The 16,721-nt window shown below is 31.4% G+C and overlaps 1 protein-coding gene across 50 annotated transcripts; it reads right to left on the bottom strand.

Moving 5' to 3' along the window:
* Nucleotides 1–8,219: 8,219 nt before the first annotated feature.
* Nucleotides 8,220–13,567, bottom strand: LOC112770799 (leucine-rich repeat protein 1-like). Of its 50 annotated transcripts, none has more exons than XM_072223878.1 (10): nucleotides 13,056–13,567; nucleotides 12,376–12,582; nucleotides 11,882–12,014; nucleotides 10,457–10,526; nucleotides 10,207–10,281; nucleotides 9,769–9,850; nucleotides 9,349–9,519; nucleotides 8,851–8,936; nucleotides 8,630–8,750; nucleotides 8,220–8,464 (listed from the first exon to the last, which is right to left on the bottom strand). In XM_072223878.1, exons 2-4 carry the CDS (start codon nucleotides 12,497–12,499, stop codon nucleotides 10,493–10,495), a joined length of 291 nt encoding a protein of 96 aa, XP_072079979.1. In that variant the 5' UTR covers nucleotides 12,500–12,582; nucleotides 13,056–13,567; the 3' UTR covers nucleotides 8,220–8,464; nucleotides 8,630–8,750; nucleotides 8,851–8,936; nucleotides 9,349–9,519; nucleotides 9,769–9,850; nucleotides 10,207–10,281; nucleotides 10,457–10,492. The 50 variants fall into 50 exon arrangements, with proteins under 50 accessions (XP_072079979.1, XP_072079980.1, XP_072080005.1 ...); XM_072223879.1 differs by having other exon boundaries at nucleotides 8,630–8,699; XM_072223904.1 differs by having other exon boundaries at nucleotides 8,851–8,969; nucleotides 13,056–13,507.
* Between the last annotated feature and the right edge of the window lie 3,154 nt (nucleotides 13,568–16,721).

Below are 16,721 nucleotides of genomic sequence, written 5' to 3'. Positions count from 1 at the left end.
ACAAATCGAGGAGATGTTTGTGAATCTTTCGTCCCTCTTTTGCCTAGAAACATTAAGCAAATGGACCGTCTTTAATTTCAGAAAATTAGGGGTGAACGCAAATCGAATCGGATATGACCAAAAGTTCGATCCAATTCGCACTAAAATTATTGGATCAGATCCATTTAATATTCGCAATTTTTTTTAACTTGGATCCGATCTCAATCCGCATATTCACGGATCGGATCGGATATCGAATATATTCACAAAAAATAAAATTACTTTTTAAAAGTTTATTTTTATTTAAAAATAATAATAAAATATCCTTTAAACATGTTTACTTTTAAAATAATATTAAACATACTTTTCTTAAATAATAAAAATAAAATAATACAACATATATGATAATCATTAGTTGAAATAAAACATAAAAAGAATATTTACTTATTTATTTATTTATTTTTGCGGATATGCGAATATGCGGATAAAATCCGCAATCTGATTCTATTAGTGTGCGGATCCGATCCGATAGCCTTGCAGATCGGATCTATATCCGCAATTTTCGGATCGGATTCGGATAAATACTGCAGATATGCGGATCCGATCTATGAACACCCTTACTCAAAATTAACTCTCATCTTGGAAGCTCTACAAAAAAATATTAAGAGTCTCCAAACCTATGATGTACGGACACTGACACGAATACGGGATACGACATGACATGGGACACGCAAACACATGAATTTAATATTCTTATAAGACACGGAAACACGACATATATATAAAATATAAAATATTTTTTTTAGATAAATTGTAATGATATTTTGGTATTTTATTAATATTAAAATATAAATTATTTTTTAATTATTTTAATATCTTTTTTAATTATATAAAATATTTAAAATATTTTTTATTTTAATAATCAATAATATATACTTTAAACTCATTTTAAAAATATATATTAAGAGTAAGGTTGGACACACTGACACATAATGGTATTTAGGTGTGTCCAAATGTATCCGAAAAATAATTTTTTATTTTTTTATCATGATACAGTTTAAACAAAGAAAATACACGTATCAAACAAATATCAATAAGTGTGGTATCTAAAAGTATATCCAACACACAAACACCACAATAAAAAAGTGTCCATGTTTCATACCCCAAACCCATTATACTTGAGTCTTGTTAGCCTTACAAAGAAGAATGAGATTGCAAACATAAAATGATAAATGAATGGTCCACTTCTTGAAATCTTCATCATCAAGTCCCATAATCTTGAACTCACTTTTTGTAGTATGAAACAACAAAGTCATTCAATGCATAAAATAAATAAATTGAAGCATTCTAATCGATTCTCCTTCCAAAATTAGAAAACAAAATAATGAATACAGTGCATGGAAGAAAAGCCCAAAACTTCAAAATGTTTCAATTAGACTCTTTTATAAATACTTTCCAAATCAATCTTAAAGAGAAAAATAGTTTTTAAGATTTAGCCTCTTTTATAAAAATGTAAGACTTATTGGATAACAATTATATTAGTTAAAGAGTCTCATCTCAAAATAAAATCACCAATTATATCTTTTTAAATATACTCTTAAATACTACCAGTAATAATACTTCATAGTTCATATGTTAATTATTTTTTGAGAAAAAGATAAATAAATTTTAAAATTTTTAACTGAAAAACAAATAAATGATTGACTAATTGAAAATTATAGTTGTTAAAATCGAATTGGATTGACTGGTTTAATTGAAAAATTAGTGAATCATATTCTAAATCGGTTTAGTCTAACATTTTGATCGTTTAAAAAAGAAAATCGATAAAAACTGGATAGAATAAGTGAAAATAGAATAAGATTACAAATCAACAATTAACAAAAGAAAGCTCCTCCTTAAGTTCAAACTTGGGTCATCTTGTATTTGCAGCAGCTTGGCCTTATTACGTTTGTCTTTTTTTTTTTAAATATTTAACATATACAAATTAAATTATATTTTTAAAATTTATATTTGTTAATTATAATTTAAATGGTTCAACTAGTTAATCATTGATTGAACTAGTGAATCAATAATTTGACCGGTTTAATTACAGTTCGGTTTTGATAATTATGTTAAAAATACAATAATGTTTTTTATATTTTAAAATGTGAGACATCTAAATCCTTTTGTTACTTAGATTATTTCTTTATCAATAATAGGTTTACCATTGTAATTATTTTTTAGTGAGAGTACATAAAAAGTACATAGTATATAAGGTGTAATAACTAAACAAATATTTTCTAAGGGGATTTTTCATTCTCTCCAAAAATGAGAAGAACTTATTTCTCTCCCTCTCTTAATCCCTCCTGGTTCATCAAACCATCAACATCACAGCTTGAACAGCTTAGGGCATGAGATTTTCTTCATGGTGCGGTGAGCGTGGAGAGCAACCAAGTTGTGAATCAAATTATTAAAAAAAAAAGTTGTGAATTGAGATCAATCCAATTTTGCCATTTTCTTTCTATCCCTAATTTTTCTTTCGACATTTTCTTTCCCCATTCTTACCTCTTCCTTCAAACTCATTCAATAGAGTTTGATGAGAGGCTATTTCGCAAGATTCTTTCTTGGTGAACATAGCTGTTCCGATCAACGAGTTGGAAGGAAGAAGATCTGAATCCCTATTATTCTGTGATTCATTTATTTCTTAAAATGGCAAACATGGCAAACAGATCCTCCCATTGCAGAGGTCGTGGAGCTACATTGGCTTGCTCTCATTGCAACAAGTAAGGCCACAAAGAAGATGTATGCTATAAGAAGCATGGGTACTCTTCTCATTTCTATCAATGGCAGCAACATAACACCACCACCATCAATCACGTGATCACTGAGGGCCATGATGATATACTCAGTGACAAACAATCCCAACTCAATTGTCTCCAAGAGAACACTGGAATATCAAGATCTGGATTCACTCCAGAGCAAAGATTTGCCTTCTTAGAGTTGATCAAAGACAAAAATGTGCAGCAACAACCTCATAATACAAATCAAATTTTGACTAATTCCATTCAAACTTCCACTCCAGGTAAAACCATTGCATTACATTTTAATGCGAGAATTATGAGCATTATCACTCCAAAATCTGCACTATGGGTCATTGATTCTGGTGCAACAGATCATATGACTTTTGATTTAAAAGATTTTGCAAGTTTTCAAAATATTGATCCAATCAATGTGATATTGCCAAATGGGACCAAAACTGTTAGCACCATCATTGGCACAATCACATTCTCTAAAAAAAAATTTCTCAAAAATATTTTATACATTCCTTCTTTTGATTTTAAACTGATATCTGTGTCAAAGTTAACCTCAAACTTACATTGTCAACTGTTAATCAATGATAAGTGTTGTGAGATACAAGATAGATCCACATCAAAAATGATTGGCATTGCTGAGTGTATAGAAGGGTTATATACAATGAGTAGAGAACCAGAATTCTCTCACTTTCCCCCTCTTCCAACAAAGCAAGCTTCATTGGCGGCAACTACGACTACTACTCATCCCACCACACCTTCACACAGTGAGCACAACAACATTTGGCATCTTAGATTAGGACACATACCCATGCATAAATTGATTTTTCTGAAGAAGTGTTATCCTTTTATAGATTGTATTGCTTCAAAATTTCCTTGTAATTCATGTCATTTTGCAAAACAAAAGAAATTATTTTTTAATCTTAGTACAACTAAAATAAAAGATTGTTTTGACTTAGTTCATATGGATATCTGGGGTCCTATTTCTGTCCCTTCCAATGAAGGACATAGGTATTTTTTGACTGTGGTGGATGGCAAGAGCAAATTCACTTGGATTTTTTTTATGAAAACCAAATCTGAAGCATCACAATTGGTTATTAATTTTGTGAATTTTGTCAGAGTACAATTTGAAAAACAAGTTAAGTGTATAAGGACCGACAATGTGCCAGAGTTTATTCTAAAATCCTTTTTTGCATCAACTGGAATTTTACACCAAACTTCTTGTGTAGAAACACCAGAGCAAAACGGGATTGTAGAGAGAAAACACCAGCATATTTTAGGTGTTGCTAGAGCACTACTATTTCAATCAGGAATTCCACATTGTTTTTGGCAATACGCAGTTGCTCACGCCATTCACCTAATTAATAGGCTGTCCAGCACTAACCTGGATAATGCTAGTCCTTATAAGCTTTTGTATGGTAACTTACCTGACCTTTCATATTTAAGAGTATTTGGTTCTCTTGCATATGCCTCCACATTAACAAATTCAAGAACAAAATTAGACCCAAGAGCCAGAAAAACAGCTTTTCTTGGTTTTAAATTAGGAACAAAGGGTTTTCGACTTATTGATTTAAAATCAAAGAAAATTTTCATATCCAGAAATGTAATTTTTTATGAAACTCATTTTCCATTTTTACATTCCACTAGCACTGATATTTCTGTGGTACCAATTCGTACTCCACAATGCATTGATCTTTTTCAATATGATACACCATCCACACATACCACACTCATAGATTCAAATGAACATTTCTCAAACTCAATGCACTCACCAATTTCCTCACACACCATTGCACCCATTACCACACCACACACTAACAATGCACCTGCATCACAACACTCTGACATCACACATGATTGTATTACTAGAAAGTCTGAAAGAGTCAAGAAACTGCCTGCTTATTTGAAGGACTATCATTGTATGACAACCCACACAGCTCACTCTAGCAACGTTGCCAACTCTAAGTCTTTATATCCTATCTCAAAACACTTGTCATATGATAAACTAACCCCAAAATATAAGTTACTTTCTCTAGCCATCACCTCAAATCAAGAACCTAGCACTTATGAGGAAGCGGTTGCACATGAATGTTGAAGAAAGGCAATACAAGATGAATTGACAGCTCTAGATCAGAACAGAACTTGGTGTCTCACTGAACTCCCAAAAGACAAGAAGGATGTTGGTTGCAAATGGGTTTTTCGGGTAAAATTCAATCCTGATGGCACCATAGAGAGGCACAAAGCGAGGCTAGTTGCAAAAAGATTCACTCAAGTGCAAGGAGTAGATTATGGTGATACTTTTAGTCCAGTTGTCAAAATGACTACCCTACGAGTAATGTTAGCATTAGCAGCGGCAAAGAAATGGCATTTGAAACAGCTGGACGTCAACACTGCCTTCTTTCATGGAGATTTGGACAAGGAAGTTTATATGAAGATACCACCCGGTTTGGCTGTGTCACAACCAGGTTTGGTTTGTAAATTGCAAAAATCTCTATATGGGCTTAAGCAAGCAAGCAGGCAATGGAACATTAAGCTCACTCAGACTCTTGTGGATGCTGGTTATAAGCAGTTTTTTTATGATCATTCACTCTTCATCAAGAAACAATCTGAAAGCTTCACTGCCATTCTAGTATATGTTGATGACTTGGTTTTAACCGAGAATGACATTGGTGAAATCAATTCCATCAAGCAAGATTTGGATGACAAATTCAAAATAAAGGATCTTGGTGATCTCAAATACTTCTTGGGAATGGAAGTAGCACGCTCTAACTCTGGAATTCACATTTATCAGTGGAAGTACACCATGGACCTTCTCAGAGATTTTAGTTATCTAGATTGCAAGCCTCTCTCTACTCCATTTGATTATAGTCAGAAACTCTCAAAAGAATCAGGTACCATTTTAACAGACAACACTGTTTACAGACAGCTCATCGGCCGACTCCTTTACCTCACAAACACTAGACCCGATATCTCTTATGCTGTGGGACGTTTGAGCCAATTTTTGGACTGTGCAACCACTTTTCACCTACAAGCTGCTTTTCGTGTACTCCGATATTTAAAAGGCCGACCTGCAACTGGTCTCTTCTTCTCCTCTACTTCTAATCTGCATCTCACTGGATTTGCCGACGCTAACTGGGCTACCTGTGCCGATACTCGTCGCTCTATTTCCGGTTATTGCTTCATGCTTGGGAACTCGCTCATTAGCTGGAAGAGTAAGAAGCAAACCACAGTTGCCAAGTCCTCTGCAGAAGCTGAATATAGGTCTCTTGCTGTTACTACTTGTGAAGCTAGTTGGTTATCTTTCTTAATGGATTTCATTGGCTTGCCGCTTCAAAAGTCTATCACTCTATTCTGTGACAACCAGTCAGCCATTCACATTGCCAATAATCCCATCTTTCATGAAAGAACTAAACACATTGAAGTGGACTGCCACATTGTTCGTGAAAAGCATTTGTCTAGTCTCATTCATCTTATGCCAGTTCATTCCAAGGATCAACTTGCTGATTTTCTTACCAAAACTCTGCTACCGGGTCTTTTTCTTGCTAATATTTCCAAGCTAGGATTGTTAGATTTACACAATTCTAGCTTGCGGGAGGGTGTTACCTAGATTATTTCTTTATCAATAATAGGTTTACCATTGTAATTATTTTTTAGTGAGAGTACATAAAAAGTACATAGTATATAAGGTGTAATAACTAAACAAATATTTTCTAAGGGGATTTTTCATTCTCTCCAACCATGAGAAGAACTTATTTCTCTCCCTCTCTTAATCCCTTCTGGTTCATCAAACCATCAACATCACAGCTTGAACAGTTTAGGGCATGAGATTTTCTTCACCTTTTAAAAGACCTATTTGTCTTTACATATTTTGGACAAAGGGATTTTTTTTTATATACTAAAGATAAGGAAATTCAAACTCGCGATCTCTTAGGTGAATATGGGAAGACTATGTCATTTGAGCTATAACTCATTAGCTTTTGACAAAGAGATTTAGATATCACTTTTTAAATACAAGATATCAAATTATTTAAGTCTTTTTTATTTTTCAAAAGATTTATTTGTCTTCATATATTTTATTGGGTAAAGTATATTTTTTGTCCTTGAAGTTTGACAAAAGTTTCAAAAATACCCTTAAGTTTTATTTTGTTTCAATTTTGTCCTAAAAATTTTCGATTTGTATCAAATATACCCTTAGGTGTTACATCTATTGCACAAATAAAAATAATTAACTTTTATACTTGTTATTTAAAAATAATATTTTTTTATATGTATAAAAATATAATTAGATATTAATATAAAAAATTTATATTAATAATTATAAAATTAAATCTAAATTATTTTTTAAAAATAATTAAATCTTGATTCTAATTATTAATTATAATATTAATATTCTCTCCAAATTATATGTAATAAATATTTAAAAATATAAACTAATAAGATAAATGGTAAAAATTTGAAACTAAAAAAAATTAAAAAATGTGTATATAATAATAATATTACGGAATATTTTTTAATTATAAATTTAATATGTTTTTATAATTTTATGAATTTATTTAAATTATATTATTTTATTTTTTTGTGAATAAAAAAATTAAAAACTAAAAAGTGATAGAAATTGAGAGAGAAAAGAAGCAAAAAGACAAAGAAGAATAAGGAGGGATAGAGCTTTTTTTTAAGATTCTAATTTTATTGCAATCAATGAGTTTCGATTACAATTCCCATGTCTTGGGGTGCATTATGCAAAAATGTCAAAGTATGGGGTCTCCTAGAATTGATAACAAAGGCTATTAAAAAAACATTACAATTTTTCAAATAACAAGAGTAGTCTTCATTTCCGTGGAGTTTGTTAATTTTTAAGAAAAAAATTTTATTTTAATTATAATAAAAAATATCTCTATATTTGATTTGTTAAATTTGTAATATAAAATATAACTTATAAGTTATATATAGCGCGAAAATGGTAGAGAAAAATAGAGAAGAAAAGAGAGGTAGATAAAAGAACGGAAGAATGAAGTTTATTAATTTTCACAATTAAAAAATTGTTTACTACAGACAGATTTACAGACAGATTTGGTCTATATCATAGACAGATTTTTGGTTACCGACGAAATTACCGACGGATTTTTACCAGTTACCGACGAATTTTTCCTCTGTAAATTCTCCATCCATTTCCCGTAGAGGTCAAACTTTCCGACGGATTTTCCGTCGGTAATTAGAGCCTTGAAAAACCACTCCAAACTCTAAATACAGACAGAAAATCCGTCTGTAAATCTATCTGTAAGATAAAATAGAATTTTTTTTAGATTTTTTAACTACAAAATAAACCTATTCTCATACAAAATAAATATAAATTTAATAAATACAAATTTTTATCTAATTTGTATTTGAATATTTATAATATTTCAAAAAATAAACAAATTCATCGTATTATCAAACTAAAGAAAAGTACTATAAACAAGCAAGTCAATATAATTCAAAATATAAACAAAATGTATTGATACATCAACTATAATCCTCAGTGTATTGTTCAACCGTACTAAATTTATCAGCTATAATTCATAACATTGTATTATATGAAAAAAATTACATTATGCAAATCTCTACAAGCCAATGAACCAGTAGCCCGCGCATGCTTTGAGTAATGTCGTGTTGCTTTATATCTCTTAATGCAATTGGAAAAGGGCTACACTTCTTGCCTGAAAATATTATTTCAAAGTACTGCATGTCAGTAAAAGTATACAATAGTGAAAAATACATGAAAAAATGTCAATAGTGAAAGTTATTCACTTTGTTATGGCACAAAAAACTCATTACTCAACATCCTAATGAAAATTATGTCAATTGAATGCATAAGGACTAACCATGATCAGTACAATATGAAAATGTTATGCTGTCAAATGTCTATGCAACTCGGTTTCTGCAACTCAGTTTCTGCCAACTAGTCAGTACTCAATGAATTCATGGTCATGGATCCACTCTAGCCTATATAGACTTAGTTTAGATTATATCAAACTGAAGGCAATTACAGCATAAAAAAATATATAAACAGACTATTAACATTGACCATTAATGCATTACTTACAACTTTCCCTATCTTCAGTGCATCCAAAGATCCCAGTCGTCCAAGGTTCATCTGCCGGAGGCGAATAGCTTTCGGGTAGCGGTTGTCTACATTCAGGGAATTAGCCTGTAAAATCTGTACTGTAGCATACACTAAAGGTGTATAAAACAATCTGCTCTTGTAGCTAACCACTATCAGAATTAGCCTAAATATAAAAGAGAAAACAACAAATGAAACAGACAAGAGTGTTGAGGAGTCTTTTAAATACAAAGCCAGCATGACTTCTCTTCTTGTCTTGGGAAATACTTTCCTGCAGGAACTCATTCAAATCTCATTTGTACATAAAAGAAAACAGTTTGTATCTGTGCATAGATACTGTTTCATGACTTAAACATGCAGTAATTGCTGTCCATGACTTAATTGGAATGCTGCCACACTTCTGCACCTCGATGAAAAATTCTTTAGTATTTTATGACATTCCATAATCATAAGAAAATAAAAAGAAACAAGATTTATTACCACATATAATTTTGGCGCGAAGTTTAGCATCCAATAAGATGTTGCTGGCTTTTATATCTCTTTGAATTATCCTAGTTTTTGAATTCTCATGCAGGTAAACCAATCCTTCAGCTGTCCCAATGATAGTGTCATATCTCTTCTCCCAGTTTAGTTCTCTTCCCTTGACTCTATCTAAAACAAGAGATTGGGTAATATTAGCCTTTCATCAGGTACAAAATAAGTTTCTCACAACATTAGAATAGTAACACCAATTCATCATGATATGCAATAATTGAGACAGATGGTTCAAGAAATGAGCATTGTGAGAGGCTTTTGAGGGAACAGATGGTTCAAGAAAGAGCAGTGGAGGTTGCAAGGGGCAATTTAGAGCAGTACTATAGGATGATTAACCGAAACTATGGGGACTTTATGAAGCGTTACCTGCAGCAACACAGGATACATTCTGATCTTTTGTCTAATTTTGGGAAGGATGTTGAGAGACTTCGATCTGTTAAACTTCACCCTGCTTTACAAAAATTTAATCTTTTTAGTTGAAAACTATAAGCTAGTTTCACACTTGAACTACTGCTATGATTGACAATGAGATAAGAATAATGAAATAGAATCAAATGGAACATTTGGGATAAATAATCAGCATCACAATAAGGTTGTGGAAACCATCTCTCTTAGATAGATCTTGTTAAAAGTGCAACTGATTTCCCACCATTCAATTAGTTCTTGTTAAAATCTAAGTATAACAATAAACCATTAATAGAATAAATGATCATAAAACTTCTTTTCTTCTCCAATAGGAGTGAATCACAGAAATTCTCTTAAAACTGAAACTGAAGGGATCCAATAAAAACAAGGACAACAGACCTGTATCTCAATTCCAAACTCCACTACCTTTTGAAATAGCATATCTAGTCTGACTAGATTATTAGGCAATTCCTCCTACACAACATTTATCACAAGTTTCAAAGAGGCATTTAGCCAAGCGTGAAAACATTTTAGGCAAAACCTCACAAAAGAAATGAAGTGCAACTTAAGAATATAAAAATAAAAAGAACTTATGCTCCACAGCATATGAACGTGCAATAAGTTGAGTTTTAACTCCGAAAAGACATACTTTGGTCAGGATAGTAAATATACTCCAACAGGTAGGTCACCATATCATATTTCTGGCGAATCTCTCTAATCTGAAAGAAAAGTGGTAAAAATTAGAAGGTTTTATATATACAAAATGTTATATTCTTAATATAAACTCAATTCTAGATTTTTCTCAAGAAAAATGATGAGCATTAATGGAGAGCCTACTGCCAATTGCCATATGTTTTGGGAAAATTTGCATGCATAAGTACTAAAAATAAATGACTCCTAACGTTTTTCATATATATACAGAGAGACACGAGAGACACACACAATCTTGTTGGATAGTAACTAAGCTCTACACCAAACCATACAAATATCTATGCATTTATTATAGATTTAACTTAATATAAACAAAAAAGTATACGTATATAGTTTACAATATAGTACTTTATCATAAGTACAAATCATCATAATATAGTACTAGTACAAATACATATCACAAGAATAGAAATCATAAGTAGGTATGTTATCCGATATTGTTGGTATTCTTTAAGGGAGAGGGCCGGATCAAAGTGCTATTAATTAGACTAAAAAAAATAGCACTAAAAAAACTTGGCCACGTTCCACAATAATACCAGTGACATGTGGTATGGTCGAATTGTATAATTAATTACTATATATTATAGTATATATATATATATATGATGTAAACAAAAACAAGGATACTTGTACTGATAATTATGAAACTTGGCATAGTGTATGAGGGATTTAGGGCCTGCAAGGTGAATCAAAAATTCCAACTCCAAAGGAATGAATGGTTAGAAAAAGCATCATCATCACAATATTGTTATCCTCAAAAGTTGTTGGTGGTGTAGTAGTATACAGAAACTCACCTGAGTGCACCTTATCTATCCCTCCATAGTAGAGGCCAAAATCCAGGTATACAGACAAGAAATAATAAAATAAAAGAAAAAAGAAAAAAAAAGCAAACATGATAAGCTTTGTCCTTTGGATACAGATAATATTTAGTTGCTTCAAACCTTACAAAAAAAATTCCAAGTGCATAGAGAATGCAAATCTCAAATGTGCTATACCTAAAGGCTTAGAAAATAATAGTCTCAGAGCAATAATAGAGAGAAGATTTTTCAGAAGGCTAGTTCTGCATTTTCTGGGTATTAACCATTTGATTTATAAAGCTTCTCTTGCTTTTGCTGCGCTAATTATGCCAGAAATGAAGGAACCTGAAGTTATAAGGTTTCTGTCTCTCTTCATATTGATTCTTAATTTCTTGTTTGTGTGAAATGACAAAAATTATTAATGTATTGTGATATGTGATTTATTGTTCTTTATGTGAAGCATCTAGGACTTTGAAGCTGCCTAGTGGAGTCATAATTCAAGGTAAATCAAAGCATACACAAACGGCTATAAAAGTAAAAGTAAAAGTGATGTATGTATAACTTACACACGGATCACACTATTATCATTGCTGCAAGTATCATGAAACCATGTACATGGATTGACAAGAGTGGAATCCCAGCTTTGAAGAACACCAGCAGGATCTGTCAATCTGTTCTTCAAAAAATTCAGGGCATCACCTATCATAGAAGCAATATTTAGGTGCAACATCCTTATTGTTAAATAAATTGGAGTAGAAAAATTTTCAGCTCAAATTCGGTCAGTCACAAATATGAACCAATTAGCCAAACAATGCTAAAAGAATAAACAACAAAGCAAATGGAATTAAACATTTTTTTTGTCTGCAAGAATAAAAGCACTTGTAGATTAATTTGTAGAAGCCTTGGTCTCTATGATTAGGATGTGATGATGATGTCAGAGACCCTTTAATACAGTTTCATAGTTGAGTCTTTTTTGTTAACCATGCTCATTTCAAATACATGTCTAATTGGAATGGACATAAAATACCCTACAGAAAAAGGACACAATGTCACAACTCACCTTCTGAATTAGCAGAAACCTTCAGCATCACGTCAAGCACCAGAATTGCACAAATGAGGAACTGTCCCATGAAGCACCATGAAGTCACTCGCTCCATGCAGCTCCAAAAGAACCTCATTCTCATGAGTCTCTCTTAGTACTAGATGATCTCCATGATGCCGCTTAAGCTCCAAAAGCAGCGTTGACCTCAGCAAACTAGCACTGAACCTTGAAGTTAAACCAAAAAAAAAAAAAATAGAAATATCATCTCTCTTTGATCAACCAGTTTTTGTATAAAATAGCTCAAACTTAATGCGGGAAGCTACCAGTAATTAATGAATATAAAATAGTATAATGAGTTCATGTTATAAGTTAAGTTTACTTCATCACCAGTTTCAGCAAATCATGAATGCAGACTCGAATAGAAGGTCGATCATCAAATTACAGTGTAACAATTAAGATGAGTTAAGTGGCTAACCCAAACTAATACTGACAAAATATTGCAAACAATTATAATTCAGATTCAAACAAATCATAGTCCTCATTCAAAAGTTTGAATTAGAAACTAAAAAAGAAACTGAAAAAGCACATAGATCACAATAAGCAATGAGAAAGCACATCGATTACGATAAGCAAACAAAATCATATGAATTTTGAGTTGAAGTCTGGGAAAAATATAATGCTGCCATTACGAAGATCACCTTGAATTTAGATTGCTTGAGAATAGGAGCATCGCCAGTGGCTCTTAGATGAACAACCACTGCCACAAAACCAAAACCCTAGTTCACGCACCTTATCGGTTCGAACAGGGGGAAAGAGAGAGGTGGAACCGCGGCTGGTGGAACTGATTTTGGTCACCACGGAGCTAGGGCTTGCGCGAAGGTATGCGAGCCAGAACTGAGGGGGATAAAAGGAGAGAGAGAGGCACGGCGGTGGTGGAGCTTGAGCTTGCTTTGTTCTGCGAACGAGAAAGACACGGAGCTTGCTTTGTTTAAAAAAGAGGAGAAGAAGGAGAAGGTAGCTCCGGCGGTTAGGGTGGCCGGCGGTGGAGCTGTAGGTGAGGAATGGAGAAGAAGGAGCTCGTGCAACGGAGAGGAGAAGGAGCCCTGTTGACGGAGAGGGGAATGCTGGGTTTCTTTGATTTGCGTGGTGTGAATGGAGTTCGGGCAAACGCTAGGTTTAACTAAAAATTCTGGACGGAAAATTTTAAATTACAGATGAAAAATTTGTCGGTAATAATTTAATAAAATATAGTATTTTTGTTTATTTAATTATAGATAAATTTTTTGTCTGTAATCATTTTTCATAACAAAAATTAATTTTTTGATAGGATTATCGATGTATTTTTTTTGTTTGTAATTTATGCTAATTCATTTTTTTTTATTTTTCGACAAAATTTTTTTTTAAAATTCCGTCTGTATTTCTGTGGGATAAAATCTATCGAAAATATCCATCTGTAATAATTAGTTTTCTAGTAGTGTTTAGAAGAAAATATTTCATCTCAATTTTAATAAAAAAATATCATATAACATATTTTGGTTGTTAAATTAGTAATATAATATAATTATATTTCAATTTTGGTTGCAATTAGAGAATGTCATGTTGCATATTTTAATTGTCAAATTTATAATTAATTATTAATAATGATATATAATAGAGATTGAGTCACTAAAGAAATGAAAAAGGTAGAAAAAAAGAGGGAGAGAAAGAGAAAAAATTTTTATTTTGGAGAGAAATATTTTATTTCAAAATTTTAATTGCAATGATGAAATAATATGTGACACATTTTAGTTATAAAATTGATAATATAGAATAGATATAATAGATAGTTTGTATTATTTATTAAAACTGTCAGCCTTAAATATTTATAACATTAGCGAAAACTGTGAGCCTTAAATATTTACAACATACACGACTCGTTTTGATAACTCTAAAATAACCACAAATATCCATTACTTAGTTGAATAAGTATGAGAAGAAAATGCTCTCCAATTCTACCAGGTCCGAAAGTCAATGTGAGCTTATTGGGATCATAGCCATAAATATCATCCTTCAAAACTTTAAGAATGACGGTAAAAAGTCAATTTAGGCACCATCTTTTTCCATTATATATATATATAGATTGTGAGATGAGATCAAATATCTTAGTTTTTACATTGTTAAGCTACATCCATAGATGTAACCAGAAAAATTCAGGATAAAGACCCATATACCAAGCATAACATTCTCAAAGATGATACAAAAAATTTTCTAATTGATTTTTAAACATTAGTGAAAGCGGCTCCTAATCGATTATGGAACATCTCTTTTAAGTACTTTATTGTCATGAGTTGGACCTATAATTTCTCAAGATAATAAAATATTTGTTAATTAATTTCTCAAAGAGAGTTATGTTGGCCAATTTTATGTTTCACATAGCTAAAGTACCAAATTTTTTTGGAGAAGTTAGTACCTTCTAGGATATCAGAGCGAGAGTCCTCGAGAAATTATTTGCCCACTTTACACAAATTGCCTTCCAAGCCTATCTATTTTATCACTCACTATTGTTGACAAAATAAAGTCCATCTTACATTTGATAAACTGGGATAAAACTAACAATAATAGATTTGTCAAACATAAACAACCAGCTTGATTAAGGAATTTACTTCTCCAAGCACTAAGGTGAATCTTAACAATAAGTAGTTCTGGTCAATCTATCATCCAAGCAGAACACCAATACACATTACAAAATTATTAACAAAACAAATCGAGGAGATGCTTGTGAATCTTTCCCTCTTTTGCCTAGAAACATTAAGCAAAGGGACAGTCCTTAATTTCTGAAAATTAGGGGTGAACGCAGATCGTATCGGATATGACCAAAAGCTCAATCCGATTCGCACTAAAATTATTGGATCAGATCCATCCAATATTCGCAATTTTTTTTAGCTTGAATCCGATCTCATCCGCATATTCACAGATCAGATCGGATATCGAAATATATTCACAAAACATAAAATTACTGTTTAAAAGTTTATTTTTATTTAAAAATAATAATAAAATATCCTTTAAACATGTTTACTTTTAAAATAATATTAAACATATTTTTCTTAAATAATAAAAATAAATAATACAACATATATAATAATTATTAGTTGAAATAAAACATAAAAAAATATTTACTTATTTATATATTTATTTTTGCGTATATGCGAATATGCGGATAAAATCCGCAATCTGATTCTATTAGTGTGCGGATCCGATCCGATAGCCTTGCAGATCGGATCTATATCCGCAATTTTCGAATCGGATTCGGATAAATACTGCAGATATGCGGATCCGATCTATGAACACCCTTACTCAAAATTAACTCTCATCTTGGAAACTCTACAAAAAATATTAAGAGTCTCCAAACCTATGATGCACGGACACTGACACGGATACGAGACATGACACGACATGGGACACGCAAACACGTGAATTTAAAATTCTTATAAGACACGGAAACACGACATATATATAAAATATAAAATATTTTTTTAGATAAATTGTAATGATATTTTGGTATTTTATTAATATTAAAATATAAAATTTTTTTAATTATTTTAATATCTTTTTTAATTATATAAAATATTTAAAATATTTTTTGTTTTAATAATCAATAATATATACTATGTTTAAACTCATTTTAAAAATACATATTAAGAGTAAAGTTGGACACACGGACACATAATGGTATTTAGGTGTATCCAAATGTATCCGAAAAATAATTTTTTAGTTTTTATCATGATACAGTTTAAACACAGAAGAAGATACACATATCAAATAAATATCGATAAGTGTCGTATCCAAAAATATATCCAACACGCAAACACCACAATAAAAAAGATTCCATGTTTCATACCCCCAAACCCTATACTTGACTCTTGTTAGCCTTACAAAGAAGAATGAGATTGCAAACATAAAATGATAGATGAATGGTCCACCTCTTGAAATCTTCATCAACAAGTCCCATAATCTTGAACTCACTTTTTGTATTATGAAACAACAAAGTCATTCAATGCATAAAATAAATAGATTGAAGCATTCTAATCCATTCTCCTTCCAAAATTAGAAAAAAAAAATAACGAATACAGTGCATGGAAGAAAAGCCCAAAACTTCAAAATGTTTCAATTAGACTCTTTTATAAATACTTTCCAAATCAATCTTAAAGAGAAAAATAGTTTTTAAGATTTAGCCTTTTTTATAAAAATGTAAGACTTATTGGATAACAATTATATTAGTTAAAGAGTCTCGTCTCAGAATAAAATCACTAATTATATCTTTTTAAATATACTCTTAAATACTACCAGCAATAATACTTCATAGTTCATATGTTAATTATTTTTTG

This window comes from Arachis hypogaea, chromosome 18 (genome assembly GCF_003086295.3).
Source record: "Arachis hypogaea cultivar Tifrunner chromosome 18, arahy.Tifrunner.gnm2.J5K5, whole genome shotgun sequence".
Classification (NCBI taxonomy): Eukaryota; Viridiplantae; Streptophyta; class Magnoliopsida; order Fabales; family Fabaceae; genus Arachis; species Arachis hypogaea.
The sequence above is the reverse complement of the archived record's forward strand: the minus strand, read 5'-3'. Positions and strand labels throughout refer to the sequence as shown.

Excerpts from the sequence above, each read along its gene's own strand:
- LOC112770799 (XM_072223863.1), bottom strand. The coding sequence starts at position 12,499 with ATGAGAATGAGGTTCTTTTGGAGCTGCATGGAGCGAGTGACTTCATGG. Across the intron at positions 12,015-12,375 it reads GGTTTCTGCTAATTCAGAAG|GTGATGCCCTGAATTTTTTG; the intron begins GTGAGTTGTGAC and ends CTTCTATGATAG. Across the intron at positions 10,527-11,881 it reads GATAATAGTGTGATCCGTGT|ATTAGAGAGATTCGCCAGAA; the intron begins GTAAGTTATACA and ends CTTTTCTTTCAG.